At 37.4% G+C, this 24132-nt stretch overlaps 1 protein-coding gene across 1 annotated transcript in view; it reads right to left on the minus strand.

Moving 5' to 3' along the window:
* ercc6l2 (excision repair cross-complementation group 6-like 2) overlaps positions 1–19413 on the minus strand; it is a 29248-nt gene extending 9835 nt beyond the window's left edge. Inside the window, exons 1-15 of the mRNA XM_015368534.2 lie at positions 18796–19413; positions 15585–16018; positions 15219–15338; positions 14505–14698; positions 13667–13828; positions 11784–11991; positions 9982–10122; positions 9193–9309; positions 8749–8868; positions 6778–6849; positions 5610–5755; positions 5217–5312; positions 1615–1714; positions 1340–1492; positions 275–340 (exon numbers count right to left, since the gene is read on the minus strand). Of these exons, the coding sequence (XP_015224020.2) occupies positions 275–340; positions 1340–1492; positions 1615–1714; positions 5217–5312; positions 5610–5755; positions 6778–6849; positions 8749–8868; positions 9193–9309; positions 9982–10122; positions 11784–11991; positions 13667–13828; positions 14505–14698; positions 15219–15338; positions 15585–16018; positions 18796–18832 (2166 nt within the window). The 5' untranslated portion in view covers positions 18833–19413. The remainder of the gene's footprint in view (positions 1–274; positions 341–1339; positions 1493–1614; positions 1715–5216; positions 5313–5609; positions 5756–6777; positions 6850–8748; positions 8869–9192; positions 9310–9981; positions 10123–11783; positions 11992–13666; positions 13829–14504; positions 14699–15218; positions 15339–15584; positions 16019–18795) is intronic.
* Between the last annotated feature and the right edge of the window lie 4719 nt (positions 19414–24132).

Here is a 24132-nt window from a genome sequence, read left to right on the forward strand (position 1 = left end):
TTAGTTCTGAGGACCATTCTTCATTAAGGTTTTACTCATGAGAATTTTTTCAAGTTGGGCCCTAATGTCCTTGGCAGCCATGTGTGAAGGCGGACAGTGTGAAAAAGCTGAACGCCGAGTGTGCGTCTTTCACATGGGAACGTCGATATCTTTAAGACAAAAGAATCCCTGGGAAAGTGAGGGTGGGAAAGAGTGAAGAGGCACAGGGGGTGTTCAGCCTCCATGGGATCCAGATGCTGTCAGTCATGCCTCCCTGAGAAGACAGAATACTCACTGTTTCCAGCTTCTCTCTCATTTGCGTGACAGCTGTCATTACCCCAGCTTCCACTCGCCCGTCCCTCTGAAAAGCCATAAATTCACATCCTCACAAAGCAGAACAGGCATGGCATGTCTCTCTTTCCCTACAGTTGTGTTAACATTAAGATTAAATAAACGTCCGAGCCCAATAACACTAACAAAATGAAGGAATATTACAAATATAAAAAACAAAATGACCCCTTATACTATAAATCTCTTTTTCCAACACTGATTCATATTAATTGTTGAACGAAATAAAAACAGAGGAGAGAGGGGAGTTCTGTGCCTCCAAGTTATACTGTGCTAACATCAAAAATGGCTATAGATCTCGTAACATAAAGACTAAAAAACAACTTCTTTAAACGGTTTCTTGAAGGAATCAATTTCAACAAAAACTCTTTTGGTAATGACTGGTGTATACATTGCGGAAGGTCTACGTTTTCCGTATAGAGTAGGATTGGAATTTCTTTATTCAAATAAATCTATGAAATTGCAAGCCAAATAAATGGCTTCAAAATGTCTTGTAAAGCACTATTTGAAAATAAGGAATAATGTTCTACACCATAACAATGGTTATGTTAGGCATATGGATCTGAAACCCAAAGCATCAGTCAATGCGTACAATGTAGAAGACTAGAAAATGTGAAAAAGTACATCAAAAAGAGAACTGAAAGAGAAAAAGAGTTTCACCAGTATGATTTTTCTGTATATCCAATGCCTTAAATTTTCATAATTTCCAAGGTATCTGCTTATGTACAGTAATTTTCATAATTTTACAAATTAACATAAGAAAACCTTGTACTGTCAAAATATACTATATGTCAACGGTAGTGAGGTAGTGGTATTCCACCAGGGCCTCAGCTTTAACATTGGAGAATGTTCATTTCGTAAGACCTAAGAAAGCCCTGGACCACATTTAATCACTGCAAGTGGTATTTATATTTCATGGGAAAGTCAGGTTAGTGTGTCAAGGACTTGTACTGCCAGCCGTAAAACAAGAAAACAAACAAGTATCTCTGCGACATGCAGTAAATATTTGTACCTCAAGAATTTGTCTGGTGAGACAGTTGCCCCCGGTTTTGAAACGAAAAAGATTCTTCATGCCGAACAGCTCCCCTGAAAACCCTTCAGGTCCTTGCACTGCCTCAAAGTAGCGTTTGGCATTTTCATTGCCAACAACCGCACACTGGAGTTGCTATAAAACAAAGCAGAAGAAAACATGTTGTGCTCAGCAACCCCAGTTCACCTGAGTTTTTTTAAAAATGAAAGCGTAGAACACTGTTAACATCAATGCAACAATGAAGTCAATAAATGTACCTGCTTATAAACCTGTCGTAGGTATATCACTTCTTCCACGGTGCCCAGAGATATTAATCTGAAGACCTTCACATCTCTGCACTGGCCTATGCGATAAGCTCTAATAAGAACAGATACACAGCTGTCAAAGCAATATTAGTCTTCAATGCAATTATATTTCCCTTCCAGAACACACAATAACCAAGTTAGATTAAAAGAAAAAAATGCAAAACTGCTTCTAGGCTAAGATGTTTACATTTCATTTTATGATGATGCATTCTGCTCTAAACAAACAGGCATGAGTCAGAATGGTTTTAAGTGTTTGTTTGCAAGATTTAGTTTTAAAACAGCATAAAGAAACACTAGGAAATGAAAGCTGCTGCTAGTATTTCTGCCTTTTTTGATGCAGTACGAACACTTGGAAAAAAATCCAACAAAGCTACAATAAATACACTTCCAACAAAGTTCAGCAGCTCTCAGGGAAAATGAACAACAAATTCAGAGATGATCTGCCACACAAGCCTACTAAAAATCCCTGATATTTATCCTGGACTATGTGTGCATCAGGGAAAGGGCACCTTCAAGGTACTTCAAACCTTACAAGTTAGAAATAATGGTGCCTTAAGATCCACTGTGCTTTCTATGTGATGTAGAAAAACAACCATTAACACTCAAAATAAAAACAATCCAAACTGTTATTTAGAATCCGGATGTACTCTTAGTTATCTGTGATGGTACTGACAAAGTGGCAAAAATAAACAGGCAACTTACATGCACATAAAAAGTAAGGCATTTTAATTATTTAGTTCAAATAAAGTTCACTCCAGAACTTTACTGGTTAATGCACATTAATTCCATTTATTATTAATTTTATACAATTGTGACAATTATGTATTACTTTATACTTATCACTGTTTATTATTTTACATTTATATCTGTAGGGATGTTTCACTACACATTAATTCTCTGGATATGTAATAAAAATTACATTTGCAGACATGTCCCGGGCAGAAAATATTTTTGTACATTTGCACTTCTAATGTTATGTCACCCAGCTGAGTGCTGGACACTGCTAGAATCATCATGATTCAGTTTGGCAAATAAGAACGATCAACAACAAAAAAAGATTGTCAAACAAAGAATCCCAGTGTGGACTCATACAAACAGCAGCTTGCACTGTATAGAAGTCAATAACGGAGCAAGGGGCAGAGTGTTAAAAGAAAACTTGCACCACGGTAATGAGTGCATTATATTTAATGTCACTTAATCCCTTAGCAATAGCGTATGACTGCATTCATTTGTTTAGGACATTGAGTGGAAAATGCAAATGAAATCCATATTAACACAAGCAGCAAATTAAGCGACTTCAAGTTTTGTCTATTCTATTATCTTTGCAAATACAAAATCAGTGAAATTTTGGAAACATCTGTACTACATTCATATACAATTAAAATTAAACCAGATGAAAATATGCCAGTTATGTGTAAACCTAATTATCTGGGAGGTATACACAAAGCACAATAAACAGACATACCAGAAGGACTTCAAACTGATTATTCCCGAAAGCCAGGACATTACACAGACTGATGCCTATGCATTATACATAAACATTAAGTCAGAAGACCATGTATTTTCCAATTAGTTGTATTAAACATACGGTGTTTTGTCAATCTGGTTTCCTGTTTAATTGATACAATTACTGTATGTAGGCAGGTCTTCTGCTTCTATAAATAACAATAAACAATTTTCCTCATCAGGATTCCAGTCTATATTGTTGACTGTTTTAAACTGGGGGTTAAGCTGCCATATTTTTTAATTGATTTCAAACGCTTCGGTGTCTTTTTATCACTATAATTTATGAATGTACGTATTGATTCAACATAATGTTCTGCACATATTTCATATTGACTTTTACTCAAAAAAATTTCTGTCAAAGATACTTATGATCAGAGCATGTTTTTCTTTCTCGAAACAGGAATTATTTTAAGCAGTAACGAGGACATTGACTTGTTAGTTCATGAAGTTTCTCCAAACATTTGCAACACACATAAGCTTTTAGCACTGTAAAGTCCAACCACTGTAATGTCAATGGACTTAAGAAGGAAATGTAAAATATGTTACTCTGGCATTTTGACATTGAGGAATGGATCCAAAATTTATAGAAGGACCATGGAAACTAGACAAGCACTGAGCACTGTCCTGAGACTTACAATAAGCAGAGTATTGTGATAAAAAATATGCATAGACCAATACCTCAGTTGCTGCATATTATCACCGCAAACACCAAATACTATTTTGTATGGAGGAATTATTTGTCGATGTTTCAGTGGATATCATAATTACTTAATTAAAGGTGGTTGGATTACGGTGAATCCATTTTAAACCTTTGAAATCGATGTAAAAACATTTTCCACACAAACCATAAATAAATTAAGGTAACTACTTTCTAATTCAATTCTCAGTAGTACAGCAAATATCAATACATTTTAATAAATACTATTTAGTCTTCAGAATTACATTCTAAAACAAAGTTAAAATTTAAAAAACAAGATACCAGATGAAAAGTATAAAGAAAAGTACAAAATTAAGCACAAAACATTATGGATCATTAAAAAAGGATTCATTATTTTGGTTGTATGTTTTCCTGGTGACATCATTAAATAGAAACACTTAAAAGAAATGTTCTGAAAGTCAACCCAGTGGAAGATACATGGAAGTGCATTGTAAACTGAGAACAGGGGACAGTTCTTTACGTAAAGGGTTGTAGGAGTCTGGAACAAGTTAGCCAAACATGTTGTTGAAGCTTGAGTCAGTCAGCTGCTAACTAACAGGCTAGATGAGCCGAACAGCCTCATGTCATTTGCAACCTTTTTTACGGTCTTATGAAAAGTGACATCCTGCTTTTCCACATTATTAGTAATAACAACTACAACTGAACAAAATAGCATGGAAAACTGTTTTCTCTTATTTATTTATTTTTTGCTATCACTAACATGCTCAAGTTCATTTTACTCACTTTCATACATTAATTTTGTTTTGAAGTTTGTGTGTTGCAAGGTATTGATCCAAGCCCTTTTTTTATAGTTTCTTTTTCACCACATACAGTCTGTAACCACTTACGAGACTGAAAAGGGGTCTTTCCATTAACGTTTAAGTTTGTTTTTTAAAGTATCAGTCTTTCACCACACGAGCAAATGTATATTGAATGGTAGAGGAATGAATGAATCCTAGAGGAACCAATATTTTATCAATAACTCCAATGCAGACTTTCTGTATAGGCATTATTCTACATTGAATATCAATTAATCCCTAAGAAAAGACAAGCTCTGAATTATTTTTGTCTGAAACAAATTGCCTTATATCATCTAAAACAAATATTAACATTAATTCCTTGCATTTGTATAGAACCGAGAGATTCCTTTATCATTAACCATCTTTAATGACAAAATTCATAAAAAACATATGTGGCTTATTTGATTTCCACTTCAATTCAAAAAGGTTTCGCTCTCAAACGAGCAAAAGAAGAACATGTTGAGTTCCAAACATCCCGCTAGAGCTTCAGCAGAAGTTTGTGAGGGAGTTTCTACTTTTCGTTATTACTTCAGAGCATTGCCATTTCTCACCTGTCAATTGCTTGGAGATCATTAGCAGGATTCCATGTCGGGTCAAACAGCACCACAACATTGGCTCCAACAAAATTTAGGCCTACCCCACCGGCCCTTGAACAAAGGTCAAAAAGAGAAGGCGGACACAGAAGTGGTGAAAATGATGAGATTATTATAAGCGTTCTCTTAAAAGGAAATAAAATAAATGATGCTTTGTTTTGTAATAGAAAACAATTTTCCCATTCAGCAATATTCTTAAAATTAGAATTTTAAACTGTTTATGAATAAAACCCTTGTTCAGATATTGTTATGAAATAGCTGTAATGTCAAAACTTGTGTTCCCTGCACTACTTCCACACAAATACCGTCTTATGACCTATGACCAAACAGGCCACTCTTCACCAGCCTTACATTGTGGACACAAGACAGATGTTGATGTCCTGGGTGCTATTGAACTCCTTCACTGTCCTGACTCTGTCGACTGATTTAGTATTTCCATCCAGCCTTCTGTATTCAATTCCTTCCGCCATGCAGTAGCTCTCTAGCACATCCAGGAGCTGTGAGAAAAAAGGTCCAAAATGCACAGGCATTATTAAAAAGTAAGTAGAGTAAGAAAGTCCACTTCCAACTGTTATTAAAATACTACTGCAAATAAAACCCTGTTATTACACTATGAAGACAGGACACACACTATACCATCATGCCAAACTATTATTAGTAATTCTATAAATACTAATTCAATTTTGTTGTTATAATTAATTACATAGTTTGGCACCATGGTACACAGTGTGCATCACAGCTCTTGGTCCTGGATTTCGGGATAGGATTCCTTGACTGTGGCCAGAAATAAGCAGCTTTCTGATAACGGGCGGATGGAAATAAAATATTACTGTTGTTTGTATTACAGACTGGGAGGCTTTGATTTTAATACAGTTCATCACAAAGAATTCCACACCCCTCAGTATGTGTATGAGCCTGAAACATGTTCTTTCCAATTCCTCCATATCTACATGCTGAACACTACTATATTCCTCTATGGGCAGAAGAAGCAGCAGTCAATTTTAAAAATGAACTACTCATTAGCACTTTGAAATAAATTGAAATTTTCTAAATGTTCCTATTTCAAACAGAAGAGTAAGCATATTAAGGTTTGGAGTGTATATATTCGAGTTTATTTTCTGGCTGATGGACACATTTAAAATTAAGAACATATAAATCAGTAAAAAATATAATCATGGGGTTTTTCTAGGGTTTATTTATAGAAGATCTGTCTTTGTTAACTGGTACAACTTACTACAAAGTCAAATATTAATATACACAAAAGACATGTGTTGACAATAGATCTAATATGAAACAACTAAATTTTTCCAATTCCTCTGACATATGGTTCAGTTCTGTTAATATATACACTAAGCCAGGCACATACAGACGGGGATCTGGCTGACATCTGCAGATGTACTTAACGCTCCATCACACTCTCAGGGCAGCACAAATTATTTGGCTGCAACCTCTCTGTATTTTTTGAAAGAGGGGTCAATGAATGGCAGGTCAAAGTGAACATCAATCTTACAAAGCTCACCTTGGTTGAGAGGGAGAAAAGGAGAACTTTGTCTTTGTTCATCAGGCAGTGATTTAGTAATTGCTGCAAAACCTAAAAAGGAAACAGGAAAATCTAGAATATCTCTGAAATGAAGTATTCTTGTCCTAAATTAAGCAATAAGGCCATTCTTCATGTCAGTATACACACATACTATGCAACGGCTTAGACAGAGCAAATCACCCATCTATAGGGAAGAGAGTAATATATGCATTCTTATTAACTGTATTCCCTAATTAACTAATACCTTAAAGTCCCTGAAGAGATAACTGTCTCCTCTTTATGATATATTACACTGAAGAAGGAGCCATCTAAATGTTACAGAAGACCAATCAGCCCCCCTTTTGGGAAAACTGTATAACTGGGGAGGATGTTTGTGCTCTAACAATTCAATTCAGTATACTTGAATATTGATTATGTTATTTCCTTTAAACAGTTACTTTCTTCTTCCAAAGTTTGGAAACATTTAAAAAACACACTTACAGACACTGCGAGCAATATTTGCATAATCCCCAGGTTATAAATATATTTTAGCACCCGTGTCCTCATTGAAAATGTGCTGCAGGCATAAATAAGGAAGATGTCTTATAAATGCAAAGGTAGTCAGAAAAGCAGAAATTAAGTCAAGTGTTGTTGTGATTATACAATTATGATAGCTTTTCTAAGCATTGAAGCCTGGGAAATAATGCATAAGCATGTATTGTTTTTGGAGTAGATCTCAACCAAAACATCAGATGGGTGCTGCTCTGTTTTGCTGTCTGGAATACATACAGCTTTCTTAAACTTGTATAAAGGCGTACCTGCCAATAATCGCACCCTCAGTAGGTTCCTCTGATGGAGGAAAAAATAATCGTGTGAGGGCTGTATAACTGTAACCTTGTTATTTTCAAGGAAAGCATGTCCACATCTGGCAATGGGGAAAACTTTCACCAGTGTGTCTTGGAGCTCAAAGATTTCTATATATTCTCTAGCAATTTAATTAAATGTACACTCTAACACTTCAGAGATAATAGTCATCGTAAAACCACACATGTGTGTACCATTGTCATTAATCCTGATTCAGTACTGGATGAAGGTTTGCTGACAACCAGAAATCTACAGGTTATACGTGTCTGTGTGCCTAATATTCTTGTGGGAAACTGAGTCAGTGTGTGTAGGCTGCAAGGGAACAAGTAAAGGGTGATTCCACTCTAACAGACAGAAAAGAGAAACAACATGTTTTGTGTTGTTGGTGCGCCTGAAGAAGGCTCTACAGCTGAAATGGTGTTTTTCTCTTTTCCATTTTTGGAAGTCATTGGAATTAACCTTAAATTTCTCCTTTAATATTCTCAAAGGTTTTATGTGAATATATTTATAAATGATTTAAATGGGCTACTTTATCTAACAGTTAGCTACTAGGGGGTTACATTTACGTAGCAGTGTCTTAACGTCTATGCAGTTGCCAAACACATTTACTACAAGGAAAACGTGATGGCTTATCACGTGATCATTAAATGCATAGGAGTACATTTCCATTATTAATGTCACATATTTGATACACACCAAACCAATGAACTGTAGCTCTAATTAATTACATGTTTCTATACATCAAATGGCAGAATACATCTTGCCATTTGAAAATGATCGATAAGAAGAACATCCACATTGAAAGAAAGGGCAGCCAATTCCACCTTGTAACATATTAACTGCTTCCTACCTTGAAAAGAGGGTGAATATTTACATCAAATCTGGTGAGGCGTATTCTTCATTATACAAAGCAATTGGAAGATTCTAGAGATTTAAGTATGGATGTATCCATTTCAACCAAGCTGGTAAATGAGGCAAACTACAGAAAGAATCTTGGAACTTGAAAAGGTTTTGTTTTTGTAATGAACTTCCTGTGATGTATTGCATGTTTAAAGCATGTACTAACACCACACTCTTAGTGTATGACACCTCACTGGTATTATGTACCTTCATTTTCCCACTGTACTTTGGGTCAGAAATCGTTTCAAATGCAGCTTCTTTGCTCCGCTGTATAAAATCTGGAAATTTCTTAAACACGTCTTCGCAGATGTCATTCACATACTCCTCCTGGAAAGAAAAAAAATACACATGTAAATTCATTAAAAATGGACTCAAGTAAGTTTTTCTCATTTCTGTTCATTCACCCAAAGAATGTCATGTAAAACCAGATTATAAATATAGATATGTAAAACATTCAAGGAAATGCCACTTGGACAACAAAAATGTTTTTTTTTTTAATTATTTAATATCTATAGCAGTACACATATATACATATACATTTGGGACACTTCACCGAAAATGCTAAATAAAACATTTTATTTAAAAACAATTCATGGAATAAATAGGAACAAGGAGTTCAGTCTAGTTAGAGATAAATATAAGTCTGCATACCTGCTGTTTACTGGTATTCCCTTTCGACTGCAGGAGGGCCACATGGTTTGCCACCTTTCTCAGAATTGTTAGGTAGCTGAAGTACAGAGCTCGCATAGACACCCCCTTTCTGGTTTTCTGATGGCAAGGAATCACATAAAACAATCACGATGAAAATGTTTTTCTGGATGTTTTCATAAAAACAGACTGAACTGTCAACCTGATGAGCCGCACTGCATATGTTACTCCATTTCTTTTGCCGTCTGTAGTGATGCGCAGGCCGGCTTTTTTTCGCCCCACACCCGCCCACGGTTGTGAGAAACGAACCCGATCTAAAAACTTTTTTTGAACCTGAGCTCGCCCGCGGTGTGAGTCAACCTGCGCATCACTACCCTTCTGCTCTGCCATGTCTGTCACGACCAAATCTCCAGACATATCCCTGCCAATTTGTGGAATTAAAGCAAGAATCTGGTTAACGTCATTTTTAAGCAATAAACATTTTTTCCTGTTGTGTGCTATTTTTTTTATTTTCCGTACCCTGTATTGCAAATGATACAAAACACCAGAATAAAAAAGGTAGCAGCCTTCAAACTTAAGCAACTTTAAACTTCGTTTAACAAAGGACATCTGAAGATCTGTTCTCTGACTGTCTGTTCTTTTTACAGAACCTGGCTAGGGAACATACTGCACACACCCCCAAATACATACAAGTCCACTACAGACACCTCGCTCGGTATTTGTCATTGACTATCAGTGTGTTCATGTACAAAACCCTGATAAATACAATTTAAGAATTTAATGTTTCAAAACCTTAAAGCAACATCTTTTCCTCTGGAGCCCACTGTTGCAAGTGCATGGCCTCCCACTACTTAGCAACAGACTGACATCTTCCGACTCCAAGACAGCCTGATAAACTGCCTGCTGGAACTCTGTCAATGAGCAGTACACAACCTAGGGGGAAGAAGGATGAAATGATCCAATAGCAAAGATACAGGAGAGCAGGGAGTGTTGAAAAGTCTTAATTGTCTGAAACACAATGGCATTTCGTGGTAATTATTCTCAGCTCACATGCGCGACTGAAACAGACTGAGCCAGTGAGCTAGTGAAACTCCATAACATTTCATGGGTCATTGTGTCATACCGGTCAGTGTCCTATCCGCCATTTAAGAACATTTCTTCCTTTAGATTAAATTCTTCCATGCCTAAGACAGGGGTGTAAAACACATAGCCTGCAGGCCTGTGTCTGGCCCACTAAGCCCGTTTGCTCAGCCCATGTGGCAGCTGTGGTCAGAGCCATTAATCAGGATTCACTTGAGGCCTTGTCTGAGCCTGCACAGGCCACACAGCAAGCAGGCGGACTCAGGGATGTTACTGGAGTAGTCTTGTGCACACGGTCTGCCTCTGTCCTGGGCTTGAAGTGGAAAAATAATGAAGTGCCAGTACCTTTTTTCCCCTGATCCACAAAAACTTGATGTCGGTAAAATATTTCAAGGGAACCGGCCCATTTATTAGTTTAATTGAAGGTAAAAATAACACAACTGAAAAGCCTTGTCTTTTTCTATGGGCTATAAAGATAGAAATTCGCCTCACTTCTTGGTGGATCTATCATTGTGATTTGGAAAAATTGGAATCAGTCATAATTCATCTCAGTAACATCAAAATAAATGGACAGGAAATACGCCTTTTTTTATTCATCATCTCACGGTACTAATGTCCAAGATTAAAAAACATTAATTTACTAAATGTTTCAATATATAATTTTAATTAAAATATCGTAAATGTAAAAATATTCAATTTTGATTTTACAAACCATAGCCTGAAATTTGCAGCATCTATTACAACAGCACAGATGACATATTTTAAACTGGGAACCGTTGTGTGCTGAGGAGCATGAGCTCAACCTTAAGATGGATAGTGTTCAGGATACCTGATGACAATCAGATATATTTTGAATCATGATTAAAATTGCAATAACTAGAGTTTTTATGGAATTTATTTAGTTCCAAAAAGTGCTAAGTCTTAACAAGACTTGCAAAGAGTTAACTGCTGATATGCAAAATCAATAAGTCTGACATGCTTACTGAACAATACAGGTTTAGCCTTTATCTTTATCTGGTGATACGGAGCGGTGGCTCTGTGGCTAAGGATCTTTGCCCGTGACTGGAAGGTTGCTGGTTCAAATCCCGCAGCTGGCAGAGGAATCCTCCTCTGTTGGGCCCCTGAGCAAAGGCCCTTAACCCCAACTGCTCCAGGGGTGCTGTACAATGGCTGACCCTGTGCTCTGACCACAGGCTCTCTCCCTGTCTGTGTCTCATGGAGAGCAAGCTGGGGTATGCGAAAAGATGAATTCCTAATGCAAGAAATTGTATAGGGCTCTTAAATTGATGTTATGTTATGATAGAGATCAATTTAAATAGCGTTGCTGCTGTTTGAAGATGTCACAGGTCTAGTTTGACAGGAGAAATCTTTGCACAAAAAGGGTGGAGAAAAAAGGACTCAGATGAGAACTGTACACACATTTCTTCAAAACTCCAATCTGTAGTTATCTACATGCTGGCAAAATAAGAAGAAAAAACAGCTTTTACCAGTGTCCGGTTTCTCTTGATACTTACTCTATCATCTTTTTTAGGTAGCTGGTTACTAATGAGAGACTTGGTTCTTCTCAGAAACCACTGAGACAGCTTCTTTGCCAGCCTTCTGACAGCCTTCCTTCCTACAGCTAGCTCTCGCTTAGTTGCACTGTGCTTCTGCCCCTTTTCAATTGGGTCAGCAAACATCGACCTAAAATGGCTCAAGCTACCTAAACATCCTGGAAGGGCCCTAGAAAACAAAAACAAAGAGGCGAGACTTTCAAAATATTATTTTTACACTGCAGTTACTTGACGAAACAACAGTGTACCTTATTTTGCAACCAAAAAGAAGAGAGGAAGGAAAGCACAAAGTCTCCCTTCATCTGAAACAATGTTCTTGACTCCTTTAGTTCCATTGTGTTTATTAAACCACACGTATTTACCAAAATGTATTGAACTCTTACTCATCCTAGTGAGCAAGGGTAAAGATTCCCGATGGATTATAGTACTTTCCAATCGTACTTTCACACTAGTTCAGGTAGGTAGCTGCGTCAGCATGCGTAGGCTACAAAGGAACAAGTAATAGGTTTATTCCATGCTGAAAAAAAGAAGAAAGAGAACACAACGTTTCAGCCGTGGAGCCTTCTTCAGGTGTGAGAGAGACAGGGCAGTTGGCAAAGGTAAAGTAGCAGGAGAACAAAGGATGGGAGGGAGGAGGAATGAGAGGCGGGAGCAGGGGACAGAAAGAGAGGCCAATCAAGAGGTGTGAAGTCAGAATGGGTACAGAGAGGTGTGAAATGAAACTTCCAATGAATGGAGAAAATTTAAAAGAACAGTAGTCTGTCGTTAAGAGAAGGGAGAATGTGTGATCCTAGCTGCAGAATAATTTTAGTTTCGGTGGTCTTTCTGATGGATGAGTTCGGAAAACTGTCTTTGAGAACACACACTGTTCTGTTGAGTACTTTCACACTGGTATGCCCAAACCAAACCAAGCTGAACTGGAATCTTACCATGCTGCTCACCCTGTGCATGTTTCCAGTCTATACAAAGCTCAGGTCACCCTGCGAGAGTGATCTGTAGACACAGATGAGGATTTTGAGGATTTTGTGACACACTTGGGTGTTGGGGCAGTCACTAACTTTTTTCTTTTCCCTTCTCCTTCTGATGAGATCGCACAACAGGGGATCTGCCCTCTATCTCCGGATAGCAGATGTTGACCAACCACTGGAAGCCTCTGCTACCTGGTTTTTAACTCTTCACCTGACCACTTTGTTTTCCCCACAGGTCAGCTGTATGAAGGTAGCAGCTCATTCTCCATAGTTTTCTGGGGAATGTTGCTCCTGCAAGGATTTCAATCTAGCCTGAATCTACTGCTCTATTGCAATCTGTATTGACTGAGAATTGAAGCTGAGGTCCTGCTCTGTGTTGTCTTTTAACATATTGCTGAATGCAAATGAGAAACAACCATGGAACTTGGAACAAGGAGAGGAAGGTGAAGACAACCTGAAGCAATGAATGTAGGAAATGCTTAATGAGGTGTTCCAAGCATCTTTACTCTTATCTTTTTGCCACACCTTTGTGCCTTGATGCAGACAGCCTGACTGATTCAGCCTTCTTGCTGTTCATTTTAAAGATCACAATATAAAGGATCACAGTCAAAATGGTACAAAAACCTTTCATCAACATCCCAACTCTGTATACTGTATGTTTTCCAGAAACATACATAAATAGTGTGACACGTTTCTTATGATGCACAGTATGCCAGTGTGTATGACACTGTGCACTGTAACCAAGGAACTGCAAAGAAATATTATAATGGTTGAGCTTTAATTTATAGGATATTTATTAAGAAACAGTTTCTATCAAAAGAACAGATGACCTACAAAATATTTTTGAACTGCAACTGTAATCTTACTTCTGCTTACCAGTCCATTACACACCACAGCTCCTCCATGTTATTCTGGAGAATGGTCCCCGTCAGTCCCACTCGCACTCTGCACTTCAGTTCCTTCATTGCCTGTGTTATCTGTGAGTTGGGGTTTTTAATCTTGTGGGCCTCATCAACTATAACAGCAGACCAGTCAATGCTGTAGAAACAAATCATCCAGGTTATCACCACACGAGTGGCGCACCTTCAGGTTTTCACCACATGAGAATGCACCTACATATAAGTGTTTTCCCAGTAAATGTAGCTGCAACATCAATTTTAACACATTCCGATCATGAATATTAAATCAAGCTGAATTTGTAAAAACTGCCTCTAGTTTTGTGCCTTTATATGCAGTATACTGTATCTCTCACCTCACACACAGAAATCACACACAGTATTGAAAACATAGTGACTTATAGCAAGAAAAACTTAAGTAATGGAACAGTCTGACTGCATTTTCTATGAGTCATACAGTAAGGTCTGAACTATTACAGTCATAATCACTAGATATTAAAAGAGTAAACACTGAATCCATGTAGGCTGAAGACTGAAAAAGTAAAAGGATGTGTTTCATCGAATCTTTTTCTAATCAATTTTGCATTCAGAACAAGAAGAACTCACTCAAGACAGTACGAGGAAAACCAGACGTAACTGAAAGCATAACACATTTCTAGAAATTATATGCAATTCTGGAACAAATTGTGGTAATCTCAGGGATTTCTGGAAAACAGCATCACTAGCTGTTGTTAACAACCTTTAGATATTAAAAGGTACAGTCTTTATGTTCTCTTTTAATTCTTATAAACAATGTCGGAGAAAAATCAAGACACTACCTGTTAAAGTCATCTAGATACAGGCGGAGCGTCTCATATGTTGTCAAGGCAAACTCACACTTGCCTTTCTTCACTCGAGCAAGCTCTTCCTCTTTCTTTGTGCCATGTAAGATGGTAACTCTGAAATAACCCCAAGTGTCAAACTCATCTTTCCAGTTGTAGAGTAATGACAGTGGAGCCACAATTAGGAATATCTAAAATGAACCAAAATATCAATCATTACTTCAACAGCTAAAGGGTAACAGTTTAGGACTGAAGAATACAGGCTTTTTTACCGCTGACCACATTATCTCTAACTTGAGCAACTTTGTCAAACTGGACCCTTATAGTATTTCTTTTGAGTCTGCATACTCTATTTATTAACTATACCAGCGGAGTTGCAACGCCTGAAACCTGGTATTATGCAGGGCTGGTGTTTTGCTCACATAACTATAAATAATCTGTACTTTCTTTTCCAGCTTCTCATTATATTCGAATAACATCTGTTGACAAATTTGTGGTCATTTTGTAAAAGATATTTTACGTGATTAACATTAGGATGAATTATGAGTGTATATTAAGGAAACAATCTTAAGTCCAAAAACTAAAATGACCACAGTAAGTTTCTACTCATTACTTTTTATTTTACCCATTTACTTAACAGTTCCTAAGCATTATTTTGGTCATATATATATATAAGATATATTTTTGTCATATTCAAGGTATGCTTCTTACCTTTTTACTTTTCTGTGTTTTAGGCTTTTGTTCGTCAGATAACAAAAATTCTGGCACATTCTTCTCAATGTCTTCCCGTGTCCCTTTCTTGTGTAGCACAGCAGCCAAAAAGGAAATGACCTGAAATCACATGGCAAAGTACATTTTATAAACACCATAAGCCTTTGCATTAAATCTTTTTCATCTATGCAGTCCACTATGCATACAACTTAGAAAGAACAGCTGCAATGTTTTTTTAAATATTCACTGTGGAGAAATATGACTGATGTTTTTAAGGGCCGCATTTGAAACTTATACCATGCTCGCTCTAAAAGGAAGAAAAAAAACAGATGACCAATCTGTGTGAGTCTTCACAGAATTCCTTACCTGTATGGTTTTTCCGAGTCCCATATCATCTCCGAGAACACAGCCTCTGCCTTTCCTGTAGTGACTGTAAATGAACTTTACCCCCTCTCGTTGATAGTCTCGCAGGTATCTGTTGATAGTGTAAGGAATGTTGTCTCCGTTTTCTGATAACTTATACGGTACAGCTGCACCAGGAAGTTTCCTGTTGTGGAAAAGGGGCTTTTCCAGGTCTTCACCTCCAAATACAGAAGTTCTTTTGCTTTTGTAAGGGAGAGGACTCTGAAGCACCTGCAGTTTTGTAACTGGCACAGTTTCTTCGTCATACTTGAAAAACTTCACCACTGCCACGGACTCGTCTTCATCAATCGAAACTAACTTCTTTATTGTCCCTGCACACAAACTCCCTTCGCTAGAGCAGGGAGCAAGGCACCTATCTCCCACATGCCAGCTCAGCTCTAGGGAAAAGAGAATAACAAAAAGGAATATATGAATAACACACAGTTTTGATAGTGCATGCATATCAATGTGAACCAACTATACCATACCTGACCTCTTTGGCAAGTACAGCTTGTGTGCATACAATGCAGCATTTACATTTTTGAATTAAGAATAATATGGTTACTCCATATAAAAAAAGACTGCTTTCCAACCATCTCAGATTTTGCTTTAAAAATTATCCTAGGATTTTGGGACCACCTGAGTTAAAAAATGCTATTTTTTTTAAAAAAAAGAGAAAACCACTTTAAATTGTTGACCTTAAAATGGGTAACCTAAAGCACAAAGGTGACCTTGACCAGAAAAATCCTCTTTAATTAATTTTGGCAAGTTGCCAGATGAGGGGGGTACGCAATTAGATTTATTCAAAATTCATCCCAAACCTTTACCCTATACAGAATGCAAGTCCAACAAAGTTAATATTTATAATTAATAATTCCTTACATATTTATAGCACTTTTTCTGGACACCCCACTCAAAGTGCTTCACGGGTACTGGGGACTCCCCTCCACCACCACAAATGAGTTGCCCCCACCTGGATGATGTGACGGCAGCCATAGTGCGCCAGTACGCTCACCACACACCAGCTCTCAGTGGGGAGGAGAGCAGAATGATGAAGCCAGTTCAGAGATGGGAATTATTAGAAGGCCATGATTGGTAAAGGCCAATGGGAAATTTGGCCAGGACACCAGTGTAACACTCATGCACTTTTTCAAGAAACGCCCTGGGATGACCACATAGAGTCAGGACCTCGGTTTTACGTCTCATCCAAAGGACGGTGCCTTTTTACAGTATAGTGTCCCCATCACTATACTGAGGCATTAGGACCCACACAGATTACAGGGTGAGCGCCCCCTGCTGGCCCCACTAAAAGTCTTCCAGCAGCAACCCAGTAGTTTTTCCCAGGAGGTCTCCCATGCAGGTACTGATATCAAATGTGCCATCATAACAAAGGACTCTAGGTCTCACACACAAGTTCACAACCCATCAACAGCTCCAAGTGAACTTTGCTAATAAAATCCAAACCAATGCCATGGCTCCAGCTGCAAGGGAATGGCCCAGTAATAAAATGTTTTTTAAACCCTTTTCCTCAAAGAGCTTGACAGTAAACGCCCACTTGAAACCAAGCTTTTAAATTTTAAACAATTAAGTTTTTCACGGACGCCTGGCTGGGGATGCAGACTGTCACCGAGTGACATATTTGTGTAATGAAGTTACCAAATGAAGTCAACAGCTAACGTGAAATTCACTGAATATTTATAAAATTTGAGAAAGGCCAGACCTTTTCTGAGACCAAGAAATGCAAAAATATCAGATAGAGAATCTTAATTCACTAGGAATGACAACACCCAAGACTAGAGTGTCATGATAGGATCATGGAGCGACATTTTGGCTTTAACCCGCTAGAGGTGGGATGCAAGAGACATGCAAGAGAGAGAGATAGGGATCTCGTAGGTATTTATAGCGTTTGGGAGGGGAATGGATTGTCCGGAGCGATTGCTAATTACTGACAGCTGAGTCTGATTGAACTTGGTTGTCATCCCTCCCGAACTTTCGTTATAAACTCCATTTAGAAGACGCAGTCGTTTGTAAATCTTCTCTCCTTCATCTCATTCCCGAGTCTTTAGTCAGTTTGGAGGGACCAAGCTACGTGACAAAGCCAGGAGCACTCTGTATTCAGCCACTTCCCGGCACCTCCTCCAAAACCTTTCATGCACACTTCATCTGCAACTCCTACACTATTTCTTCCTGCCTTGCAAGCTATGAACTGTCTGCATAAATACCACCTTCAGCCAACTGGTCTACTGCATGTCCGGACTTCAAGTGCAATGTAATATAAGTTGTGATTTCCCATACAATACGTCAGGCAGTACCATGTGCCTCTGAGCCCCGACTAGCTCAGTTGGTAGAGTATGAGACTCCTAATCTCAGGATAGTGGGTTTGTGTCCCATGTTGGGCACAAGGTTCTCTAATAACCCACACTGGGCAGCAGCAGTACGGGGTGGTGTTGGTGGCAGAGGCTCACGATTCTGTGACAACGGCAACAACACTCGCACTATCTGTGTGGAAGAAAGACCTGGCAATCTATCTCTGTATCTTGCCATGAAAACTCTATAGTGACAGTGGAACTGTCCATAGAGTTGCCATGAGTCATACCAACTCAATGGCACTCAACCACCACCACTACTTGTCTCATGCTGTATTCTTGCATTTTATTAGTAAATTTACTAGGTACTTTTTTAAATATCTTCACGTCATCATAAACCTATTAACAGTAAGTTAGCTTACTGTTAGGTGTCCCGTGAATGGATACAGTAATAGACTCAGGAAATCCTTCATTCCCTTTGCCGTCTCACTCTCCACCAATGTCAAGTGCTCCTCTTATCTCCTGAAACACTGCTAGACAGTCTTCTTTACTGGTAACCTTTGTCTGTCTTGGTTGTATCGGACCGTGCTGTAAAACGAATTTCCCCCATGGTATAATAAAGCTTGAACCGAATCATGTTTCACTGACATCTTTGTTTTGCTACATGTTGGTTGCTCTATTATGCTGGATTGTAGTCGGGCCCTCCTGCCGTGGTTTTTCCTACTGTTCCTTGTAGATCATTGCAGGTATTTTAACATCGAGTTAAAACGTGGTGTTGACGCAGACTATTATTATACCATACTACATAGAAGCGAACGTTTGTATAACAAATAGCAGTGAGATTAAAATCACTACGGATAATTACTTACTTGTGTTGTCAGACTGGGGTGACAATCCTGACGCCATTTCAGCATCACGACTTCGGCATCAGGAGTACAGTGATGTCCAGTACCATGAAGGATTACATGTTGCTATCGAGTCAGAAATGCCAAAATGTCGTAAAATGAGAAACTGCAGAATGCTTAGTGAACATTATAAATCTTTGAGACGCATATGTTCTTGCCCATCACGACATTCTTTACAACCAATAACCACCCTTAATTATTACATTAGACATATTAGTTAAGCTTTTCGTTATTATTATTCGGGATTATTATTATACGGATCGTAATGATAAGTATACGGATCTTACATAAGAGCGCCCATCGTTAAGAACATCCAGTAAAACTAAAATTCAAAAAGCAATAGTCTAATGTAGTCAGATACGACCACATAATTGTAAAACGTCTAATGTTCAGAGGTGCGTAACTACGACGAAAAAAGCACAACACTGTGATCGGATGTGTGCATTTCAGAACCCATGTCCAGCATTTAATAGCACACTCAAAAAAACACAATTACAATATTTTTACGAATATTCTTTGCACCAGTACAGAGTCCTATCTGTATCTGCCTTGACTAGCAATTGGTAGAAGCGCTACAGTGAGTAAGTAAATGTATCTTTGATTTCATATTTTCGACATCGCGGGAGGTAGTTTCGACAGAATAAAATAAAGTACTGTAAATTTTGTGATAAAAATAATGACATAAAATACTCATAAATTAATGCTTACATAAGCGAAATTTTAGATGGTCTTAGAGTTTTAATTTCTTATTTCCCCCATATTTTCCCTTTATGGTATTACAAGGATGATAAATGTATGTTAGGGATGGATTGCCATCCGTCTAATACTAATATTTAAGTAAAATTAATTTTAAAATATATGTTATACGCTATTGTTTTTTTTCGGTGGAAACAGCATAAAACAATAACGGTGTTGTGAATTCTCGTTTGTTTGAAAATGAACCAAATATTTTGTCATTCTCCTCGGTAAAACATGCGTTGTAAAGTTCGATTTTAGTATAGGCTGCGTATTCTGCATCTTAAAATTAAATCGCTGTAAATGGTGCATGGAAAGTTAAAAATAAATTTAGATAACTTTTCCAGACCATCAAAATATATGTTGGACCTTCCAAAGAAACGAGCAAAGCGGGTAGAAGTGACGCACGTCTTTCTATGAAGTCCAGCAGCGACAGAAACTGCAATCCCTGTGATCTGCCGGTTCATTATTTAGCAGAAATTCGTAAGGGTTCATGTGTTCAATAATTCTACTTCCTTTTGATCTGACACGCTAAATTAGACATGCTGTAAAAAGCAAACGTACACAGCTCATTCCCATACACCTTTTATGTCACGTCATTCATTATATTGCCAGTGTCATTTAATTGCAAAGTCTCACTCCCATCATGAATTGGCTACATTACTCTGCTCTCCTCCCCACTGATAGCTGGTGTGTGGTGAGCGTTCTGGCGCACTATGGCTGCCGTCGCATCATCCAGGTGGATGCTGCACATTGGTGGTGGTGGAGGGGAGTCCCCATTACCTGTAAAGCGCTTTGAGTGGAGTGTCCAGAAAAGCGCTATATAAGTGTAAGCAATTATTATTATTATTATTATCATAACCCCTTAATGCACAGGAGATTATTCATTCATTTTCGTTGTTTCTGACAAGGATATTATCATGTGCAACTGATTGATGGATGGATGGATTGATTAATTGATGGGTTGATTGATTAAATATCCAGGGAAGATATTTTACATGCTGTATATATTTTTTGTCTTTTTCTGTATGTTTTGGAGATGATTTAAAGACAACAACCATGTTTTAAAACCATGTAAACTTTAACCTACTTACAGTCTAATGAAACAATGTAATTCAACCAGTTTTTATGTCTAACCTTGTGTCAGATACAAGAAAGATAAACTTTAGACGAGCGAAGAATTATTCTGTGGCTTAACCTCTTTTGAAAACATCCATTATTGACTCTCCACATTTAAACACTTGAACTATGTGAGAAATCTCAATTAGACTGACACGATGTTTGATATAAAAGCGACTAAGTTATTATATTTCAGTGCAATATGCCCTAACAAATTGAATGCAAGTACTCAGTATGAGCATTTATCTTATGTTGCATAAAAATGAAAAATATATATATCAGACTTCTCCCCCCTCAAGTGATACAACAGAGATCATCCTTGCTAAGCAAGCAGTGCATTTAATTGCACATATTCAAAGAACATGTAGTATTCGCCTTCTAATTTGAGCATACAGTATATTGTACTGTAGCGCTTTCGGTTTCACTTTTTCAAGATCTCCCTTAGATTAGCTGGCTGGGTCCCTGTTGAGTGACGCCGGAGGCCCCGGGTTCGAGTCCCCAGTGGTGGGGGGGCCGACCTGAGGCAGCAGTGGCGAGGGCGCATAGCCATGTGAACCCTAGAGCACTACAGTACCAATCTGCAACATCTTTTCTTAGTATGTGGGTGCCCATATTATATTTCTCAAGATGTTGCACATCTATAAATGCAAACCAGTAAAAATGTGGTATTAGAGCTCAGGAATTTAAACACATTGATCTGCACAAACAAGGTAGAAGCCTTTGCATCAGGATGATTTTCAGCGTTAATTCATTGTTTCTGGGCTGAAGACCTGTTTTGGTCTTCGGATCTTCCGCTAGCTGTTAGTACAGTATAAATGTTCCCCACCTTTTTCCACCTGAGTTGCAACAGGGCTGGAATATGAAAGTGCCTGGTTTGTTTTCACCTTTAAATTAAAGGTTATTCTTGTTCTACCAGAGTGTTCTGTTGGCAGTAATGTTTGGATATATGTTTGTTCATTTAGCCTAGTTTATAGGGGTTGTTTTTTACAAATGCTGATGTATTTATTGTTTTTACACTGTTAAAACTTTTACACTTGTTTTTTTATCTTATTCAAGACTTTACATTGCTTTTATTCCCTTACTTTATAAAAAGGCACAATAACCCAGTTGTTAAAACCTTTCTAGCTGTTTGTTATTCTTCGGATCTTCCAACAAATCTACTGAAAGTATGCAATTCATCGTCTGCAGTGTCTGCTGTTTCAGCGTTTGAATGGGACAGATGATATAACAGAGGTTATGCTCCTAAGAAACACCTCAAGGTTCCTGCCTCATGTTTCTTTTCATACAGACTATGCTCATTTACAACTGCTGTGAAAGAACAAGTCTGTTTCTCTGTGCACTGCCACCCTGACTGAGGAGGTCTTTATGTCCAGGTGTGTTACCAGTGAGTGGATGAAATCGGATTTGCAGCTGTAACAGATCAAAAAGCTGTTAAAGTAAACTTCATTCAAACAGCTATTTGCTCTTGTTATTCCTTTTTAAATAAATATAATAATCTTGTTTGGCTGTTAAATAGTAACCACAAAATCACTAAAGAGTGTATCAACCCATTAATCTGCATGCAGAATTTTCAGTGACTTACACTAATGGTGCCATTATTCATACATCACAGTCAGCAACAAGATCCAATATTTACTATACAAGAGTTTAGTTACTTTGTTTTGCAATCCAAGAGGTGCCTAATAAATATCAGATGTTTAAAACAAAGGGTAATATCTAAAACTGATATAAAACTGCCAAAAAAGAAACCAGGAATTGTATTGTGAAGTTAAGAATTGCTGCAGCGCAGTAAAGCACAAATTGAAAATGTGTTCTACAGTAACGCAAAATACATAGAACTCGTGGATGAAACATAAACCTTGAAAAAGTGCACTATTATGTTTTGAAAAGGTCTGCTCCTGCCACTCGTTGACAACACTGCCACCCCAATGAATATGCTTTATTATTGTCAATGATTTCTTGAATACCAAATATTCTTCAAGCATGCAACCAGTTACCCTGTCAAAGTTTGCTTAGAAGCTGTAGTAAATGAACATATGATTACAGCTCCAACATTGCATTCTATGGGAGGGTCATCTGATAGTAAAAACATAACTACAGTAGCTGCACTGTTGTGACACAAGTGAGACCTGGTGCATCAACAAGACAGTAATGTAAATAGAGGTTAGAAGCTCATGTAGCTGCAAGGTTGCACGTTCAAATAACAGTATCCCAACAGTCAAATAAATAATTATTATTATTACACTTTGCAATAAAGCTAGATGATACATTCCTACAGGTACGTGCATGTCTGAGGCCCATATCTTTTGACACTGCTTGTGAAATACTTTATTTTTGTCCTCTGATATCTCTTTACTGAATTGCACGATGCAGTAATTAATCTAGTAAACCTGAATATAGACCATATTTTGCAAGAAAACAAACAGCTGGGTAAAGCTGTTAATTACTGGCATCTGCCATGAATAAGCGCAATTGTATAATAAGTACAATTTCTTCAAGAGAAATAAGGATAGTTTTGAAAATAACAAAATCAAAATCAGAAGAACATTATGACTTAAAGATGTTTTTGCAACCATAAAACTGAACATGGATCTTCGTTGCAGTATTTTGTAATTTTCATTATATCATTTTAGTTTTATATAAACCTCAACTTGTCTGTGGACTCGTACCAGTAGAGAGACAGTGATTCCAATGTGTTTAAAATGGGAAAATTAGACATTGTTTTAGTCATTTGCAGAATAAGAACACTATGTTATGTGAAAATTTTCCCAATGTAGCAATACTGTTTATTAAAGATTACTTGTTGTATATTTTATGAGCATACAATCCTAATAATGACATTTCTCACAGGAAGTTAAATAGAAAAAAATTTAATTAATGTCCTTGCAAAACAATCTCTTTGCAAAGTAAAAAAAAAAATGAATTCTGAATTCTAAGACTTTAGTAATTCCATGAATTAAGTCTTGGCATCGAGCCATTACAGGTACTCCAATTCAGGATGTATTGTTTTATTTCCTAATCGTGTAGAATGTAAGTTATAACATTTAAAATATGTTCAGAAATGACATGCATATGTTCCTTATGTTATTCGGTAAAAAGTGCTTTTACATTGACATTATTGACACCTAGTTAGTTCTGTAAAAGGACCTACAACTTTTGAAGTAGTTCTATTGTGAAAACAAAATTGAAGAAAAATTGTTAGGGTAAGAATCTGTAAAAGGTTTTTTTTTAATTATGAAACACAAAACTTAGCATCAAATGACAGAAACACAAACAGCAAAAAATAATCTTTTCCTTCCTTAATTCCAAAATCTAAAATTCCCAACCAAAACATTTAGTCCTACTGTAAGCTACAAGCTTCACACAGAAGTGGAGGTGTTTGTCCATGACTATAATTGTAGCACACCATTCTTTAGCAGTGAAAATGAATACAAGTAGTTCTGTTCT

This window comes from Lepisosteus oculatus, chromosome 3 (genome assembly GCF_040954835.1).
Source record: "Lepisosteus oculatus isolate fLepOcu1 chromosome 3, fLepOcu1.hap2, whole genome shotgun sequence".
Lineage (NCBI taxonomy): Eukaryota > Metazoa > Chordata > Actinopteri > Semionotiformes > Lepisosteidae > Lepisosteus > Lepisosteus oculatus.